At 36.7% G+C, this 21638-nt stretch overlaps 1 protein-coding gene across 7 annotated transcripts in view; it reads left to right on the top strand.

The window, feature by feature from the left end:
• LOC123529306 (DNA repair protein RAD52 homolog) overlaps positions 1-11977 on the top strand; it is a 199916-nt gene extending 187939 nt beyond the window's left edge. For 5 of the 7 annotated variants that reach the window (XM_045309587.2, XM_045309583.2, XM_053521361.1 and 2 more), the window contains 2 exons: positions 4484-4657; positions 5338-11977. In XM_045309587.2, coding sequence (XP_045165522.1) covers positions 4484-4657; positions 5338-5381 — 218 coding nt within the window. In that variant the 3' untranslated portion in view covers positions 5382-11977. The remainder of the gene's footprint in view (positions 1-4483; positions 4658-5337) is intronic. The other 2 variants (XM_045309591.2, XM_045309585.2) reach the window with 1 other exon arrangement.
• The last annotated feature ends 9661 nt before the right edge of the window (positions 11978-21638 follow it).

Raw genomic sequence — 21638 nt, 5'->3', positions numbered from 1 at the left:
ACAAATGGGGTACTTTAACCCTTTCAGGGGACACTAAGAGCCAAAAATAGAAATACCTTTTAAAAGACTTCTCATGAACCGCTCAATGAATCTTCATCAAACTGCACAATGAATCTTCATCAAACTTGGTCTGTAGCATTATTATAAGATCCTCTCCCAATTTTGTACAAATGGGGTACTTTGCCCCTTTAAGGGGCTGCTAGAGCTAAAATTAGAAATACCTTTAAATGGCTTCTTTTCATGAACTGCTGGATGGATCTTCATCAAACATGGTTTGTAGCTTCATTATAATGTCCTCTACCCAATTTGTTCAAATGTGACTATAGGCTACTTTTAGGGGCTGCTAGAACTAAAATAGAAATACCTTTAAATTACATCTCTTTAACTGCAAGATGGATCTTCATCAAACATGGTTTGTAGCATCATTATAATGTACTTTCCCAATTTGTTCAAATGGGGGCAGTTGGTCTCCATTGTAGGGACTGCTAGGTCTAAAAATAAAACAGCTTTTTATTATTTCTTCTGAACCGCTCAATATGGATCTTCATCAAACTTTGTCTGTAGCATCATTAAGGTCCTCTCCCAATTTCGTTGAAATGTGGATGATTGGCCCCTTTTATGGGCTACAATAGCTTAAATTAGAAATGCCTCCTTCTTATAAACCACTTGATGGATCTTCATCAAACTTGCTTTGTGACATCATTATAAGTCCTTCAGCTGAAATTAAAAATACCTTTAAAATGACTTCTTCTCCTGAACAGCTAGATGGATCTTCATCAAACTTTATCTGTAGGATCATTATGAAGTTCTCACAAAAATTTATTCAAATGGGGGCCCCTTTTAGGGGCCTCTATTGCTAAAAATGAAAAAAACTTGTAATCGCTACTTCTCATAAACTGCTCAATAGATCTTCATCAAACTTTGTCTGTAGCATCATTATTAAGTCCTCTTCAAAATTTTTTCAATGGGGGTAGGGGGAGGGTACTTAGCCTCTTGTAGTGGCTGATAAAGTTAACAATAGAAATGCTTTTAAATGACTCCTTCTCATGAACAGATTGGTCAACATCAAACCTTGTTCGGAGCATCTTTATAAGGTCCTTGTTTGTTCAATTTCAGGGCACTTGACCCTTTCTAGGGGTCACTGGAGCTTAAAATACACATTGAATTACTTCTTATGAACTGCTTGATGGATTTTCATCAAACATGGTCTGTAACATCTTTATTGGGTCTTATGCCAAACTTGTTCAAATGTGAGCATATGGGCTAGAGTTAAAATAGAAATACCTTTAAATGTTTTCTTCTGATGGCTATGCCATTTTGGTGTAATCCAGCAAAATATAGAAAAAACCTTCAAATAACTTTTGTTTTAATGAACAGTTAAAAGGATTTTCACCAAACCTAGTTAGAAGCAAAGTCAGATGGTTAAGGTTTTCTTAAGGTGAGCGACTTTGGCCCATTTGGGCCTCTTGTAAATTGTAACATTGCTATGACCAATTTTTACTTTGCTATGGTAAACATATTTTACTACACTTGTACATATTTACACCTCTTTTGATAGTGGACTCAGGCTTTCCAGTGTTCCTTCTTTTTCCTACTTTTCAGACTTTTTCCTACTTTTTTGAAAGTGCTCCTATTTTTTTCCTACTTTTCTATAAAACATTCTATTACTCCTACTTTTTCATATCAAAAGTAGTAAAAATGCCTTTTTTGACCCCCAGAGGCAAAATTTTCTCCGCAAGGCGGACACCTGTCCCGCACCTACTCCAAATGAATGTAAATCAACACCTTGGAGTGTTGTTGTCAATGTTCAAAAAAGTATATACTGTGGTATATGAAAGTACTTTGGATTCAGTAGGCATGCGTCTATAGGGCATTCAATAGTGAACAGTGAAATGTTGTTGATTCCAGTGCAAAAGCCCTTTTTTGTCCAAAAAGCTCTTTTTGTCAAAGTTTGTAGCTTACATAAACTCCTACTTTTTGTGCCCCCTCCCCCCCCCACCCCCACTGAGTGGTGGGTGCATATAGATTTGGTCTTGTCTGTCTGTCAGTCCATCCGGGCTAACGAATTGATACTTGAGTGTCTAGCAGGTTAGGGTTTGGACTCTTTGTTTATATGACAGTCACTTTAAAAAGTGTCCAAAAGTGGGTTTAGGTTTATGTGACTTATTTTTGGGTTTATGTGGCTAAAATTTAACATTGTAAGGTCACTTAAATATCATACCGTGAGTACGTCCGTGCGTGCGTGCGTCCTTCTAAAGTTTGTGACGCACCTAGCTCCAAAAGTATTTGATATAAATTGATGAAACCGTGCATGAGTCTTTATCATGATATGAACTTGCGCACCTCCTATTTTTCATCTGGCTCCACCCCCTATTTTCTGAGTTATGGCTCCTGAAATAGTCAAAAACCTTGTGTCGTGCCTAGCTCAAAAAGTATTTGATATAAATTGATGAAACCTTGCATGAAACTTTATCATGATATGAACTTGAGCACCTCCTATTTTTCGTCTGGCTCCGCCCCCTATTTTCAGAGTTACGGCCCCTGATATAGTAAAAAATGCACATTTTCATTTTGTGACGCGCCTAGCTAAAAAAGTGTTTGATTTAGATTCATGAAACCTTGCATGAGCCTTAATCATGATGTGAACTTGCACACCTCCATTTTTCATTTTGGTCCGCCCCCTTTTTTCAGAGTTATGGCCCCTGAAATAGTCAAAAATGCACATTTTCACCTTGTGATGCACCTATTTCAAAAAGTATTTAATATAAATGATTGAAAACTTGCATAAGTCTTTATCATGATATAAACTTGCACGCCTCTATTTTTTGGCTGGCTCCACCCCCTATTTTTAAAGTTATGGCCCCTGATATAGTAAAAAAAATGCACATTTTCACCTAATTGTGTGCCTAGCTCAAAAAGTATTTGATGTAAATTAATGAAACCTTGCTTCCGTCTTTATCATTATGTGTCCTTGCACACTCGGCATTCTTCCTGAGAATCTTGGCATTTATTACCAAGTTATGGCCCTTGAAATAGCCAAACTAGTGGATTTTTTGTTTGTGATGCTCATAGCTCAAAAAGTATATGGCCTAGAATAATGAATCCTTTTCATAAAATGTTTGTTGAGGCTATGCCCCATTAAGACTGCAAACATTTGAATTATTTCCCCTTATTTGTGACAAATGTACCAGTGGGGGGCACACTCTGTGTCCTACAGACACATTTTAGTTTCATCAAATATCCTAATTTTTTCCTACTTTTCTCCCACATTTATTCCTATTTTTTTCCTGCTTTTTTGTAATGACTGGCTGGAAGGCCTGGGGACTTTTATTGTGATGTCTATCATAACGCTGTTGTAAATGACCAGATTGCAATAGTCCTGCTTAGATGAAAGATGAAGTAATATAGCAGCCTACTATTTATATAGTTTTGGCATTGTCCGTCCATCCGGAGCCATATCTAGGAAGTGGTTGGGAATATTTAAATAAAACTTCATATACATGTTCACCACTATAAAGTTATGCCGCCCGTCAAGTTTCAGTCAGATTGCCCAAGTAACACCAGAGTTATGGCCCTTAGAAGTTTCTTGCATTAACTATATAGGGTACTATAAATATGGCAATTTCTGCTTCATAACTTGTGATATATTTGACCTAGAACTATGAAACTTAAACTGAATTTAGATCACCATAATGTGGTTGAGCACACGCAATTTCGTCCAGATCCTTTTACTAACTTCAGAGTTATTGCCCTTTAATTGTCTAAAAATCCACAGATTTGTACATAACAAACCAACCAATTGGTAGAATTTCATTAAACTTCTTTCATTCTTTTCCATGAACATTTATTATAAACATGTGAAGTTGTGTTTCCATACCTGGTCACCCCCTTGCCTTGGTCACGCCCCCTCCCCCACACATGCAAAGTTGTACCGTTCCCCCACTTTGCTACTCTACTAAGTCATGCCCATCACCCCGATCATGCATTCCACACACCCCAACCCAACATTTTTTTTTTCATTTTTAATTTTCCATCAATATTTATAATCAACATGTGAAGTTTTGTACCCCGACTCCTCCCCCCTCCCCCACCAAAAAAATAAAAAATTTCCATTCTGTTTTTTTTCAAATGTACATGTTAAATAGCAACACTTGGTGCCAAACTACTCGAAGACAATATTTCGTTCTAGTTACACTTCAAGCTCACATTTCAAATAACTCTATTTAATTCTAAAAGCTAAGCTTATTACGGTAAACATATTCCATTCATAATAATTTCATTAGTCAGGATCAACATAACATACATTTATTTTGTACACTTAAAACATTCATTTTCCGTTAAATTGATTTTGACTAATGAAATTATTTGCTTCTTAAAAACATCCATAACTTTTTGCCGGATATATTTTTTGCCATTCCTCATCACAAACCCTTTCAGTGGGGGATACCAATTCATCGAATTTGCTTGTACCTCATAATTTTAGATGAACTGTCAGTTTGGAACCAGTCCATTGACATGGAGCCAGATTTTAATCATTGTGGCACAGTCCAGAATGGTTCAACAGCCTACACAGTTCACCAACAAGGTAAAGCAAAGCCTGCCAATATTCGGGCAGAGAAAAGACTAGAACATCAAGGTTACTTCAATGTTCCAGAAGGTATTGTAGTTTAAGCTAATTGTAAGCTATGAGTATAGGTTTGAAGGCCCAGCATCCATTGTCAGTAACTGTTGTCCTGCATCAACATTTTAAGTTTATATGAAACAAAGTTTCAGTGTGAGCCACAGTTTACATAAACAATTTGGTCTAAAGTATCCTAGAAAGGTCCTCTCTCAGATGTGTTTAGATGGTTGTGTTTGGCCCCTTTTAGGGGCCACTAGAGCTAAAAATAGAAAAACATGTTTAAACAACTTCTTCTCCTAAACCACATGATGGATCTTCTTCAAATCTGTTCTGTAGCATCATTATAAGGTTGTCTCCCAAATTTGTTCAAATTGGGACACTTTGCCCATTTTTTGAGCCACAAGAGGTAAAAGTAGAATACTTCCATTAACTGCTTAATGGATCTTCATCAAACATGATCCTTAGTATCAGTACAAATTCTTCTTTCAGTTTTGATAAAATAAGGAAGTTTGGTCCCTTTTAGGGGCTGCATGGGTAAAAAGAAATACATTTAAATGACTATTTCTCATGAACCACTTAATGAATCTTTGTCAAACCTTGTCTATAGCTATACTGTCAACCAACAAATGTTTGCAAACAACAAAGCTTTGCATTTTTAGATGACTTTTCCATGACTATTTGGCCGCTTGTTAAATTAAAACATTTTTATTTTTCAGATGTTGTATTTGCTGGAAAAAGAAGGAGAACTGATAACCAGTGAAATATGCCATTGCATAAATGTCAAAGATATCAAAGAGAATCCTTAGTGAAATAGAAAACTTTACTTTGACATGCTATAGAATTAAAGTGTGTTTAGTATAATGTTACTATTTACAGAATGACATATTTTTACACAATGAGTTGGAGTCAGGTATTCCAGTATTGTCTGCAATTAAATGGTTGTGGTATACTTTCAGATTCTCAAAAGTCCAAACAACCCTTCGCTGGTGCAAATTATATGTTTACCACTAAATATGTTGCATTTAATGGACAAAATAATTTGTCACCCCATCAGTACAGAAAGTGGATAACTGCAGTAACATAATGGTTAAGCTAGTTGGCTTTGACTCAGCTACTATTTTTCACTGTAAGTTTGAGCCTCATTAGAGATGAAACTCTAAACATCAAGCTAATATGCAGAAGAGGCAGAGTATAAAACCAAGAACTCAATGAAAAAAGATGAATTTCTATAAGGTACTAAAAAATGTCGTAAAGTAGTCATTGTTAAAGTTTTAGCTCACCAGAGCTGTAGGCTCAAGGTGAGCTACTGTGATCACCCTTTGTCCCATTAAGAGTTTCCCCATAATCATGATAAAGATTTTGTTCTTTGAGCAATCTTAACAAAATTTGTATGAACACAAAAATTGGCAATGCACTTAGTCAGATTAGTCACACAAAAGTTATGTAGGGCAAAGATTTTCAGTTCCATATCATAATACTCTACAGAAAGGACCAAAATTTACATGAAAGTATTTTCATGTATCACAAATCCTACAAGTTGAGACATGTTCCATCTTACCTGGAACCTCTCTTAAGTCTTTTAAACAAGAGGGCCATGATGACCCTTAATCGCTCACCTGAGTACCCCAAAGGTGATGAATTCAAATGCAAACTGTGGCCTCTAGTGTTCACAAGCTTTCCTTAAATCTGACTTGGTTCCCTAGTTTTGACAACACATGACCCAGTTATTAACATGGCATCAATTAGGTCAAACAGTCAAATATAAGTAAGTATTGAAATCTGTTCCCAATTTCAAATGTCAAAGCTGATGCTGAAATATTAAGAAAGTAGGTCAGTAAGTCACATTTAAGGTCAATGAAAGTCAGCTTTGAGATCCATGTGCAAAACTGTATATGTGGTCCAAGTTTCATGGCTGTACCTTAAATAACAAGAAAGTAGGTCAGTAGGCCAATGTCACAGTCAAGTTACCCCTAATTACTAAAGGTCATCAGTTAATTATAATTAAAAAAGTCAAGGTAATATGATCAATTGATTTTTAGCTCACCTGAGCACAAAGTGCTCAAGGTAAGGTATTGTGACTGGCCATTGTCCTGCGTGCGTCGTCCGTTAACATTCGCCTTGTGACACTATAGAGGCCACAGTTGTGAACCATTGGTTATGAAACTTGGTCAGAATGTTTGTTTTGATTATCTCTAGGTCAAGTTCGAAACTGGGTCATGTGGGGTGACAAACTAGGTCAGTAGGCCAGATCATATGAAAAGCTTTTGAACACTAGAGGCCACAGTTGTGACTCAATCTTTATGAAACTTGGTCAGAATGTTTGTCTTGATGATCTCTAGGTAGTTTGAGTATGGGTCATGTGGGTTCAAAAATTGGTTCAAATGGTCAAATCAAAGGAGAAGCTTGTGAACACTCTGGAGGCCACAGTTGTGACTCAGTCTTTATGAAACTTGGTAAGAATGTTTGTCTTGATGATCACTAGGTCAAGTTCGAAACTGGGTCATGTAAGATCAAAAACTAGGTCAGTAGGCCAGATCAAAGGAAAATCTTGTTTACATTCTAGAGACCACAATTTAAGTTTCAGACTCATGAGAATCGGTCTGAATGTTTGTCTTGATTACCTCTAGGTCAAGTTCAAATTGGGTCATGTAGGGAGAAAAACTAAGTCACTCGGTCAAATCTAAGGAAAAGCTTGTGAACACTCTAGAGGCCGCAGTTGTGACTCAATCTTTATGAAACTTGGTCAGAATATTTGTCTTAATGATCTTCAGGTCAGATTGGAAACTGGGTCATGTGGGGTCAAAATCTAGGTCACTAGGCCAGATCAAAGAAAATCTTGTTAACACTCTTGAGTCCACAGTTTAAGTTTGAAACTCACAAGAATTGGTCAGAATGTTTGTCTTGATGACCTCTAGGTCAGGTTCGAATCTTGTTCATGTAGGGTCAAAAATTAGGTCATCCAGTCAAATCAAAGGAAAAGCTTAACACTGAAGAGGCCATGTTTATGACCCAGTCTTCATGAAACTTGATCAAAATGATGATCTTGGTGATCTTTAGCCCAAAATCGAATCTGGATCATCTGGGGTCAAAAACTAGGTCACCTGTTAAAATCAACTAAAAACCTTGTGCATGCAATAGGGGCTGCATTTTTCTTTTGATATGCATGAAACTTGGTCAGAATGTTTATCTGCATGAAACATACATGCCACATTTTCAGACGGTCAATAAGGGAGATTTGCCTCAGCAGGGCCTTTTTTAAGGGAGATTTGGGTAAAAATAAGGGAGACTTTTATTCGCTCATTTTTTACGCACTATATAGCCGTTTTCATGAGGAAATCGTTAAGTTTTTTTAGCTCACGGTGAGCTTTTGTGACCGCTGAATGTCCGTCGTCCGGCATCCGTCCGTCAACATTTCCTAAAAAAATCTTCTTCTTGAAAACCACTGGGCAGAATTACACCAAACTTCACAGGAATGATCCTTGGGTGGCCCCCTTTCAAAATTGTTCAAAAATTGAATTCCATACAGAAAGGAAAAACTTTAAAAATCTTCTTGTCCAAAACCACAGGGCCTAGGGCTTTGATATCTGGTGTGTAGCATCATCTAGTGGTCCTCTACCAAAATTGTTCAAATTATCTCCCTAGGCCTAAATATGGCCCTGCCCCTGTTTATATAGACTTATATAGGGAAAATTTTGAAAATCTTCTTGTACAAAACCACATGGCCTAGGGCTTTGATATTTGGTATGTAGCATCATCTAGTGGTCTTCTACCAAGATTGTTCAAATTATCCCCCTAGGGTCAAATATGGCCCCGCCCCGGGGGTCACATGGTTTATATAGACTTTTATAGGGAAAACTTTGAAAATCTTCTTGTAAAAAAACCACATGGCCTATGGCTTTGATATTTGGTATGTAGCATCATCTAGTGGTCCTCTAACAAGATTGTTCAAATATACCCCTAGGGTCAAATATGGCCCCACCCCGGGGGTCCCAAGTTTACATAGACTTATATAGGAAAAAAAGTTTAAAAATTTTCTTGTCTGAAACCACAACACTTTTGATATTTGGTTTGTAGCATTGTCTTATGGTCCTCTACCAAAATTGTTCAAATTATGCCTCTGGGGTTAAAAGAGGCCCCACCCTGGGGTCACTTAGTTATTATGTGAGTTATTTAGGAAAAATACTTAAAAAATCATCTGATCCTATTTCCAAGACTATTTAATTATAATTACCTGATGACCCCAAGTAATATGATGTCACTTGACTGTGACCTTGATCTACTGACCTACTTTCTTGTTTTTTAAGATACAGCCTTGAAATTTTGATGACATACACAGTTTTGCTCACAAATCGTAAAACTGAATTTCATTGACCCATACATGCCATATTTTCAGACAGTCAGTAAGAGAGATTTGCCTCAACAGGGCTTTTTTTAAGGGAGATTTGGGTAAAAATAAGGGAGACTTTTATTCGCTCAATTTTTACGCACTAAATAGCCGTTTTCATGAAAAAATCATCAAGTTTTTATATTGAATTGATGAGTGGAGCCAACAGTTGTGTAAAGAATGCATGATTATTACTTACAGCACTTTAATTGATCCAAGGAAATTCAGAATTCCATGAAAGATTGAACCAGGAACTTTGTTTTTGCTTTATGTGTTGATGCTTCTGCATCTGGAGAGTGATCTTTTTGTCATGTTTAAGCATACAATACTCAAAAGACTGCAGACATATCATGTCCAAACAGTCTTTTAAGGGCAGTCATTTTTTTTTTCAGAAATGAAGTTGTTAAAACAAAAATGAAAGTCGTTCTATTGCTGGATTGTCCATATTTAGATTAAAACTACATGTATTTAAACTGGGAATTCTTCTCCCGTTAATTATTGCAACATGACAATATCACAAAGGAATGGCATTCAATTCTTTGGGCAGTATGAATTGCAATTTATTTCATAAAATTCACTTATCCGAATTCATGTTTGTCTGAAATTCTGTGTAGTCAGACATTATCTCGCCAATTTTTGTTAAATCGTGGTTGATTTTTTGCATGTTGTGCAAGTATTTAAATTGAGAAGCATGAACTGGGTGTTAGCACTAACCTGTCTAATCTTCTGATTGCTCGATAAATACTGAGGTCAGCGAAAACGAAAGTACACTTTGGCAGGTGGCGGTAAAATGACGTAATTTTAAGACTGGTTTGCATATTGTTTTGAAAACTACGGATCAGCGAGTTTGATGTTATTGAATCAGTCTAAAATCTCGAATGCACATGTTTACAATTGCCTACGGGTAAGATTAAATGGTTAATTGTTTGCAGATGGTGACAGTAGGTGGAAAGATAATGAATGCCTCAGGCGTGTATCTCTCCATAAACAAGCTAGGGATTATAGACAACTGTCAAAATTATGTTTGAAGAGTATTTCCGGGCTACTCGATATTGAATTTCAAGTACTTTCTAAAGGTCTACATTGGGTCCGAGATACAATTTTTCGACAGAGAACTTTTTTTCTGAATTTATTTTTTTACGGGAGGTTTTCCTGTCCCGGCAGGAGACCGGGAGATATAATGAAAATACGGGAGAAAAAGGCTTCGGGAGATATGGCATGTATGTTGACCATGAATGTGACCTACTGACTTTCTTAATATTTTATCATCAGTTTGACATTTAAAACATGTAGCTCATATTACTCAGGTGAGCGATTCAGGGTCATCATGACCTTCTTGTTTACATTGAATTGATGAGTGGAGCCAACAGTTGTGTACAGAATGCATGATTATTACTTATAGAACTTTACTTAATCCAAGGAAATTCAGAATTCCATGAAAGATTGAACCAGGAACTTTGTTTTTGCTTTATGTGTTGATGCTTCTGCATCTAAAGAGAGTGATCGTTTTGACATGTTTAAGCATACAATACTAAAGATTGTGGAGATATCATGTCAAAACAGTCTTTTAAAGGCAGTCGTTTCTTTTCATAAATGAAGTTGTTAAAACAAAAATGAAAGTTGTTCTTTTGCTGGATTGTCCATATTTAGATTAAAACTACATGTATTTAAACTGGGAATTCTTCTCCCTTTAATTATTGCAACATGACAATATCACAAAGGAATGGCAGTCAATTCTTTGGGCAGTATGAATTGCAATTTATTTCATAAAATTCACTTGTCCGAAATTCTGTGTAGCCTGACATTAACACGCCAATTTTGTTAAGTCGTTGTTGATTTGTTGCATGTGTGCAAGTATTTAAATTGAGAAGCATAAACTTGGTGTTAGCACTAACCTGTCTCATCCTCTGATGGCTCAATAAATATTGAGGTCAGTGAAAACGGAAGTACACTTTGGCAGGTGGCGGTAAAATGACTAATTTTAAGACTGGTTTGCATATTGTTTTGAAAACTACGGATCAGTGACTTTGATGTTATTGAATCAGGGCTTAAGCTAGGGAGCGACTTGAGCGAAATAGTTGCTTTGTAGCTCCCCACTTCGCTCTAATCTAACATCAAAGCGAAATTCAAGTCGCCCGATTTTTTTATCCACACTATCGGCCTGTTGACACTTGACTGGAATACACGATGGCATAATTTAAGCTCCGCCTACTTCAGATTATGGAGAAGTGCAAAGGTGACACTTGTTTTGTAAACTGATCGATGATAAACAAAGCAGTAGGGATTTATATTACATAAGCTTACACATTCTTTTTTGACCATTAGAAAGTATCTTACCGTGTTTGGCTCCAGTAATTTCCTTAAATCCACTTAATTTTACTCGTATTTTTCAAAACCCAAACTTTAAAAACATAATATTATCACTGACACTTTCTGTGACTGAAATAACGTAACTGAAATTTACGCACATTTTTGACACCTGCCATCAGAAACTGGGTAAAACCTGTTTGACAACTGTTTCTTTTAATGTGTGCCGACACCAGCGTATCAAAGATACACCAGCAGATCAAAGAAAATGTGTATTCCGTGTGATGTCATAGTGATGTCACTGCTATATTGACATGTATTTAATTTACATACTTGTTATTTAAAGTAACTGACTCTGAGTGCATTAGCACTGGGAGCTTGATTTATTTTATTTTTTTGCTGATATGGAATAAACCTTTTTTAATTGTATGGAATTAACCTTTTTTAATTGTATTCATATTTAAAGGGTTTTCTTGGTTTGAACAATCATTGCAAGAGTAAAAAAAAACTTGAATTTGCAGTTTAATCACATTAGATTCACAAGGTTAAAAATGATAAGAAAACAGAATCACTGACATTTTCAGTGAATTTGTTATTTACTTTAAATCAATAGACTTTGTAAACAAAAACAGGGAATAATAAAAATAGTAACGTTATAAAAGGCATATTTAGTTCCTTTTTCAGCTTGCATGTCCATGTCATGGTGCTAAAATCTTTCCACGCTTTCCCTAAAATCTCGCCACTTCTCCCTAAAATCTCTCCACTTCTCCCTAATCTTACCTGAGGGAGAAGTGACTTCTCCCTAAAATTTAAGCCTAGCTTAAGCCCTGATTGAATCAGTCGAAAATCTCACATGCACATGTTTACAATTGCCTACTGGTAGGATTAAATGGTTAATTGTTTGCAGATGGTGACAGTAGGTGGTAAGATAATTAATGCCTCAGGCGTGTATCTCTCGATAAACAAGCTAGGGATTATAGACAACTATGAAATGTTTGAAGAGAATTTCCGGGCTACTCGATATTGAATTTCAAGTACTTTTTAAAGGTCTACATTGGGTCTGAGATACGATTTGACAGAGGACTTTTTTTCTGAATTTATTTTTTTTTACGGGAGGTTTTCAATGTTTAGCGGGAGACCAGGAGATATACTGAAAATACAGGAGAAAAAGTCTCCCGGTGGGTGATATGGCATGTATGATGAAATTTCGGATGATTTTTATCTAGGTCAGGTGGGGTCAAAACTAAGTCACCAGGTCAAATCAAAGAATAAGCTTGTTTACACCCTAGGGGCACATTTTTAGCCCACCATCATCAGATTGTGGGCTATTCAAATCACTCTGCGTCCGTGGTCCGTCGTCCTTCCGTCCGTTAACAATTTCTCGTTATCGCATCTCCTCAGAAACTACCAGGGGGATTTTGACCAAACTTTGTCAGAATGATGTATTGGTACCCTAGTTGTGTCCCCCTGAAAATCAGACTGGTTCAACAATTTTTGAGTGAGTTATGGCCCTTTGTTTATTTCTATAATTTACATAAAATTATATAGGGAAAAACTTTGAAAATCTTCTTGTCCAAAACCACAGAGCCTAGGGCTTTGATATTTGGTATGAAGCATCATCTAGTGGTCCTCTACCAAGATGATTCAAATTATTTCCCTGGGGTCTAATATGGCCCCGCCCCAGGGGTCACATGGTTTATATAGACTTATATAGGGAAAAGATTTGAAAAACCTCTTGTCCAAACCCACAGGTCCTAGGGCTTTGATATTTTGTATGTGACATCATCTAGTGGTCTTCTACTAAGATTGTTCAAATTATCCCCCTAGGGTCAAATATGGCCCCGCCCCGGGGGTCACATGGTTTACGTAGACAGATATATAGGGAAAAACTTTGAAAATCTTCTTGTCCAAACCACAAAGCCTAGGGCTTTGATATTTGTAATGTAGCATTATCTAGTGGTTCTCTACCAAGTTTGTTCAAATTATCCCTCTAGAGTCAAATATGGCCCCGCCCTGGGGGTCACATGGTTCATATAGACTTGTATAGGGAAAAGCTTTAAAAAATATTCTTGTCAATAACCTACAACATTCAAATTTGGACCACATGTATGGTTTTGAGTGGCAAGATGAACTTTGACATGAGTTGACCTTGATTTTGACCTAGTGACCTACTTTCACATTTCTGTAGCTACAGCATTCAGATTTGGACCACATACATAGTTTTGTGCACTGAAAAAAACTTTGACCTTGACATTGACCTAGTGACCTACTTTCACATTTTTGAAGGTACAGGCTTCAAATTTGGACCACATGCATAGTTTTGTGTTCCGAAATGAAATTTGACCTTGATTTTGACCTAGTGACCTACTTTCACATTTCTCAAGCTACAGCCTTCAAATTTGGACCACAAGCATAGTTTTGTGTACCAAAACAAACTTTGACCTTGACATTGACCTATTGAGCTACTTTCACATTTTTGAAGGTACAGGCTTCAAATTTGGACCATTGAATTGATGAGTGGAGCCAACAGTTGTGTAAAGAATGCATGATTATTACTTACAAAACTTTAATTGATCCAAGGAAATTCAGAATTCCATGAAAGATTGAACCAGGAACTTTGTTTTTGCTTTATGTGTTGATGCTTCTGCATCTGGAGAGAGTGATCTTTTTGACATGTTTAAGCATACAATACTCAAAAGACTGCAGACATATCATGTCCAAACAGTCTTTTAAGGGCAGTCATTTTTTTCAGAAATGAAGTTGTTAAAACAAAAAGTCTTTCTATTGCTGGATTGTCCATATTTAGATTAAAACTACATGTATTTAAACTTGGAATTCTTCTCCCGTTAATTATTGCAACATGACAATATCACAAAGGAATGGCAGTCAATTCTTTGGGCAGTATGAATTGCAATTTATTTCATAAAATTCACTTGTCCGAAATTTTGTGTAGCCTGATATTAACACAACAATTTTGTTAAGTCGTTGTTGATTTTTGCATGTGTGCAAGTATTTAAATTGAGAAGCATAAACTTGGTGTTAGCACTAACCTGTCTCATCCTCTGATGGCTCAATAAATATTGAGGTCAGTGAAAACGGAAGTACACTTTGGCAGGTGGCGGTACAATGATGTAATTTTAAGACTGGTTTGCATATTGTTTTGAAAACTACGGATCAGTGACTTTGATGTTATTGAATCAGTCGAAAATCTCACATGCACATGTTTACAATTGCCTACTGGTAAGATTAAATGGTTAATTGTTTGCAGATGGTGACAGTAGGTGGTAAGATAATTAATGCCTCAGGCGTGTATCTCTCGATAAACAGGCTAGGGATTATAGACAACTATGAAATGTTTGAAGAGTATTTCCGGGCTACTCGATATTGAATTTCAAGTACTTTCTAAAGGTCTACATTGGGTCTGAGATACAATTTGACAGAGGACTTTTTTTCTGAATTTATTTTTTTTACGGGAGGTTTTCATGTCTCGGCGGGAGACCAGGAGATATACTGAAAATACAGGAGAAAAAGTCTCCCGGTGGGTGATATGGCATGTATGATGAAATTTCGGATGATTTTTATCTAAGTCAGGTGGGGTCAAAACTAAGTCACCAGGTCAAATCAAAGAATAAGCTTGTTTACACCCTAGGGGCACATTTTTAGCCCACCCTTATCATAAGATGGTGGGCTATTCAAATCACTCTGCGTCCGTGGTCCGTCGTCCTTCCGTCCGTTAACAATTTCTCGTTATCGCATCTCCTCAGAAACTACCAGGGGGATCTTGACCAAACTTTGTCAGAATGATGTATTGGTACCCTAGTTGTGTCCCTCTGAAAATCAGACTGGTTTAACAATTTTTGAGTGAGTTATGGCCCTTTGTTTATTTCTATAATTTACATAGATTTATTTAGGGAAAAACTTTGAAAATCTTCTTGTCCAAAACCACAGAGCCTATGGCTTTGATATTTGATATGAAGCATCATCTAGTGGTCCTCTACCAAGATGATTCAAATTCTTTCCCTGGGGTCTAATATGGCCCCGCCCCGGGGGTCACATGGTTTATATAGACATATAGGGAAAAACTTTGAAAAACCTCTTATTCAAAACCACAGGGCCTAGGGCTTTGATATTTTGTATGTGACATCATCAAGTGGGCTTCTACTAAGGTTGTTCAAATTATCCCCCTAGGGTCAAATATGGCCCCGCCCCGGGGGTCACATGGTTTACATAGACTTATATAGGGAAAAACTTTGAAAATCTTCTTGTCCAAATCACAAAGCCTAGGGCTTTGGCATTTGTAATGTAGCATCATCTAGTGGTTCTCTACCAAGTTTGTTCAAATTATCTCCCTAGGGTCAAATATGGCCCGCCCTGGGGGTCACATGGTTCATATAGACTTATATAGGGAAAAGCTTTTAAAATCTTCTTGTCAATAACCTACAACATTCAAATTTGGCCCACATGTATGGTTTTGAGTGTCAAGATGAACCTTGACATGAGTTGACCTTGATTTTGACCTAGTGACCTACTTTCACGTTTCTGTAGCTACAGCCTTCAAATTTGGACCACATGCATAGTTTTGTGCACTGAAAAAAACTTTGACCTTGACATTGACCTAGTGACCTACTTTCACATTTTTGAAGGTACAGGCTTCAAATTTGGACCACATGCATAGTTTCGTGTTCCGAAATGAAATTTGACCTTGATTTTGACCTAGTGACCTACTTTCACATTTCTCAAGCTACAGCCTTCAAATTTGGACCACATGCATAGTTTTGTGTACCGAAACAAACTTTGACCTTTACATTGACCTAGTGACCTACTTTCACATTTTTGAAGGTACAGGCTTCAAATTTGGACCACATGCATAGTTCTGTATTCCGAAATAAAATTTGACATTGATTTTGACCTAGTGACCTACTTTCACATTTCTCAAGCTACAGCCTTCAAATTTGGACCACTTGCATAGTTTTGAGTACCGAAATGAACATTGACCTGAAGATTGACCTAGTGACCTACTTTCACATTTCTGTAGCTACAGGCTTCAAATTTAGACCACATGCATAGGATTGTGTACCGAAACAAACTTTGACCTTGACATTGACCTAGTGACCTACTTTCACATTTTTGAAGGTACAGGCTTTAAATTTGGACCACATGCATAGATTTGTGTTCTAAAGTGTAATTTAACCTTGATTTTGATCTAGGGACCTACTTTCTCATTTCTCAAGCTACAGCCTTCAAATTTGGACCACTTGCATAGTTTTGTGTACCGAAATAAACTTTGACCTTAAGATTGACCTAGTGACCTACTTTCAGATTTCGCAAACTACAGCCTTCAAACTTGATGCAAATGCATAGTTTTGTGTACAAAGAACTTTGTCCTTGAAATTGATCTAGTGACCTACTTTCACATTTCTCAAGCTACAGCTTTCGAATTTGGACCACATGCACAGTGTTGTGTACGGAAATGAAATTTGACGTTGAGCTAGTCAATAATTTTTGAAATTTGGAACACTCAAAAATGGCACATTGGTGGGTGCCAAGATCACTCTGTTATCTCTTGTTGAAGGTAAAGGCTTCAAATTTGGACCACATGCATAGATTTGTGTTCTAAAATATAATTTTACCTTGATTTTGACCTGGTGACCTACTTTCACATTTCTCAAGCTACAGCCTTCAAATTTGGACCACTTGCATAGTTTTGTGTACCAAAATAAACTTTGACCTTAAAGACACTGATTCTGGTATGCCTGGTATGTGGCCTATGGAGATGATAAGGTCTGCGTATTGGCGATAAGGACCAATACACAAGTCAGGACCATTGGTAGACTTGCTTCTGTTTATCATAATAAGCTACTGTATAGCTACTGTGCAGTAAATAAATTGCAGGTGATATTTCTCACCTTTATAGCAAATCAGTTCTCACCTTTATAACGAGTTTAGAAAGCTTGATTGAATTAGGGCTAAATAAACAAAGCGATAAGATACAACAGTGTTTTATCATATTTTTAATAAAGTAAGTTTTTTAACAATTACATCTCATTATTGCTGTTTTTTTATTATCAAAAATATAAAAAATGCATTCAGGCACATAGCTTTTAAAAGTAATAAATTATTGTGTATTTTGAACAATGATATATCTTTATTGCTGGATTTTATTATACATAAAAGAAAGTTAACATTATTTAGACAACACAAGAGGAATTAAGCATTTTTAATATATAACATCCTTCTGTCTATATACCTTCTTTATCTATTAAAAATGCAACTGAACGCTTCTTTAATTTCTAATAAAATCCAGCAATTATCTTTATTTTTTGTTTTTATTTTGTTACTTTTGATAAAAAGATCATAATCATTGAATAAACAAACTTGTAATTTCTCTTATTAAGTTTTGAATAATTATTTTATAGTGAGAAACGCTTTGCTATAAGAGTTATAATTTAATTGGCCAGGATATTACTCAACATGACTGAGCAATCAAAATTAGTATCTTATCAATTAAAATAATTTTGTGTACATGCTGAAAAAAGACTAAAAAAACAAAATCATTTCAATTAATAAAATGCAAAACACAGGAAATAACCAATTTACCTGTAGGCAATAAAATTTATGAATCTCTGACAATAATTAGGCTACATGTCAAGTCTGCAGGGGTTTTATGGACCCTTATCAGACTGGACCAGACAGGATCTTGTATATTGGGGATTAAAAAGTCTGGTATTTGGGGGGGGGGTCACTTATATAGGAGATTTTCTTTGCCTTTAAGATTGACATAGTGACCTACTTTCAAGTTTCTCAAACAACAGCCTTCAGGTTTGATGCACAAGCATAATTTTGTGTACAAAGAACTTTGTCCTTGAAATTGATCTAGTGACCTACTTTCACATTTCCCAAGCTACAGTTTTCAAATTTGGACCACCGTCCGTCCGTTAACAATTTCTCGTTATTGCATCTCCTCAGAAACTACTGGGGGGATTTTGACCAAACTTTGTCAGAATGATGTATTGGTACCCTAGTTGTGTCCCCCTGAAAATCAGACTGGTTCAACAATTTTTGAGTGAGTTATGGCCCTTTGTTTATTTCTATAATTTACATAGAATTATATAGGGAAAAACTTTGAAAATCTTCTTGTCCAAAACCACAGAGCCTAGGGCTTTGATATTTGGTATGAAGCATCATCTAGTGGTCCTCTACCAAGATGATTCAAATTATTTCCCTGGGGTCTAATATGGCCCCGCCCCAGGGGTCACATGGTTTATATAGACTTATATAGGGAAAAACTTTGAAAAACCTCTTGTCCAAACCCACAGGGCCTAGGGCTTTGATATTTTGTATTTGACATCATCTAGTGGTCTTCTACTAAGATTGTTCAAATATCACCCTAGGGTCAAATATGGCCCCGCCCCGGGGGTCACATGGTTTACGCAGACTTATATATATATAGGGAAAAACTTTGAAAATCTTCTTGTCCAAACCACAAAGCCTAGGGCTTTGATATTTGTAATGTAGCATTATCTAGTGGTTCTCTACCAAGTTTGTTCAAATTATCCCTCTAGAGTCAAATATGGCCCCGCCCTGGGGGTCACATGGTTCATATAGACTTGTATAGGGAAAAGCTTTAAAAAATATTCTTGTCAATAACCTACAACATTCAAATTTGGACCATATGTATGGTTTTGAGTGGCAAGATGAACTTTGACATGAGTTGACCTTGATTTTGACCTAGTGACCTACTTTCACATTTCTGTAGCTACAGCATTCAGATTTGGACCACATACATAGTTTTGTGCACTGAAAAAAACTTTGACCTTGACATTGACCTAGTGACCTACTTTCACATTTTTGAAGGTACAGGCTTCAAATTTGGACCACATGCATAGTTTTGTGTTCCGAAATGAAATTTGACCTTGATTTTGACCTAGTGACCTACTTTCACATTTCTCAAGCTACAGCCTTCAAATTTGGACCACAAGCATAGTTTTGTGTACCAAAACAAACTTTGACATTGACCTATTGACCTACTTTCACATTTTTTAAGGTACAGGCTTCAAATTTGGACCAGATGCATAGTTCTGTATTCCGAAATAAAATTTGACCTCGATTTTGACCTAGTGACCTACTTTCACATTTCTCAAGCTACAGCCTTCAAATTTGGACACTTGCCAACCGGTAGTTTTGTGTACCAAAATGAACTTTGACCTTAAGATTGACCTAGTGACCTACTTTCACATTTCTGTAGCTACAGGCTTCAAATTTGGACCACATGCATAGATTTGTGTTCTAAAGTGTAATTTAACCTTGATTTTGACCTAGGGACCTACTTTCACATTTCTCAAGCTACAGCCTTCAAATTTGGACCAATTTTTTCACCATCATCATGATGGTAGGCTATTCAAATCACTCTGCGTCTGTGGTCCATCTGTCCGTCCATCAGTCCATCCGTGCACGCAAAATGATGGTTAAGTGACTGAATAACGGTACTTTCTCTTTGATGTCATTCATTCCGTTCTGTTTATGTGACTGTTAGAACAATAGAGAGAACAATGGGGGGTCCGTCCGTCCGTTAACAATTTCTCGTTATTGCATCTCCTCAGAAACTACTGGTGGGATTTTGACCAAACTTTGTCAGAATGATGTATTGGTACCCTAGTTGTGTCCCCCTGAAAATCAGACTGGTTCAACAATTGTTTAGTGAGTTATGGCCCTTTGTTTATTTCTATAATTTACATAGATTTATTTAGGGAAAAACTTTGAAAATCTTCTTGTCCAAAACCACAAAGCCTAGGGCTTTGATATTTGGTATGAAGCATCATCTAGTGGTCCTCTACCAAGATGATTCAAATTATTTCCCTGGGGTCTAATATGGCCCTGCCCAAGGGGTCACATGGTTTATATAGACTTATATAGGGAAAAACTTTGAAAAACCTCTTGTCCAAACCCACAGGGCCTAGGGCTTTGATATTTTGTATTTGACATCATCTAGTGGTCTTCTACTAAGATTGTTCAAATTATCACCCTAGGGTCAAATATGGCCCCGCCCCGGGGGTCACATGGTTTACGCAGACTTATATATATATAGGGAAAAACTTTGAAAATCTTCTTGTCCAAACCACAAAGCCTAGGGCTTTGATATTTGTAATGTAGCATTATCTAGTGGTTCTCTACCAAGTTTGTTCAAATTATCCCTCTAGAGTCAAATATGGCCCCGCCCTGGGGGTCACATGGTTCATATAGACTTGTATAGGGAAAAGCTTTAAAAAATATTCTTGTCAATAACCTACAACATTCAAATTTGGACCATATGTATGGTTTTGAGTGGCAAGATGAACTTTGACATGAGTTGACCTTGATTTTGACCTAGTGACCTACTTTCACATTTCTGTAGCTACAGCATTCAGGTTTGGACCACATACATAGTTTTGTGCACCGAAAAAAACTTTGACCTTGACATTGACCTAGTGACCTACTTTCACATTTTTGAAGGTACATGCTTCAAATTGGGACCACATGCATAGTTTTGTGTTCCGAAATGAAATTTGACCTTGATTTTGACCTAGTGACCTACTTTCACATTTCTCAAGCTACAGCCTTCAAATTTGGACCACAAGCATAGTTTTGTGTACCAAAACAAACTTTGACTTTGACATTGACCTATTGACCTACTTTCACATTTTTTAAGGTACAGGCTTCAAATTTGGACCAGATGCATAGTTCTGTATTCCGAAATAAAATTTGACCTCGATTTTGACCTAGTGACCTACTTTCACATTTCTCAAGCTACAGCCTTCAAATTCGGACACTTGCCAACCGGTAGTTTTGTGTACCAAAATGAACTTTGACCTTAAGATTGACCTAGTGACCTACTTTCACATTTCTGTGGCTACAGGCTTCAAATTTGGACCACATGCATAGATTTGTGTTCTAAAGTGTAATTTAATCTTGATTTTGACCTAGGGACCTACTTTCACATTTCTCAAGCTACAGCCTTCAAATTTGGACCACTTGCATAGTTTTGTGTACCGAAATAAACTTTGACCTTAGATTGACCTAGTGACCTACTTTCATATTTCTCAAACTACAGCCTTCAAACTTGATGCAAATGCATAGTTTTGTGTACAAAGAACTTTGTCCTTGAAATTGATCTAGTGACCTACTTTCAAATTTCTCAAGCTACAGTTTTCGAATTTGGACCACATGCACAGTGTTGTGTACGGAAATGAAATTTGACCTTGAGCTAGTCAATAATTCTTGAAATTTGGAACACTCAAAAATGGCACATTGGTGGGCGCCAAGATCACTCTGTGATCTCCTGTTGAAGGT

This window comes from Mercenaria mercenaria, chromosome 13, assembly GCF_021730395.1.
Source record: "Mercenaria mercenaria strain notata chromosome 13, MADL_Memer_1, whole genome shotgun sequence".
In the NCBI taxonomy this organism is placed as follows: Eukaryota; Metazoa; Mollusca; class Bivalvia; order Venerida; family Veneridae; genus Mercenaria; species Mercenaria mercenaria.
This window is presented reverse-complemented; position numbering and strand designations above follow the sequence as displayed.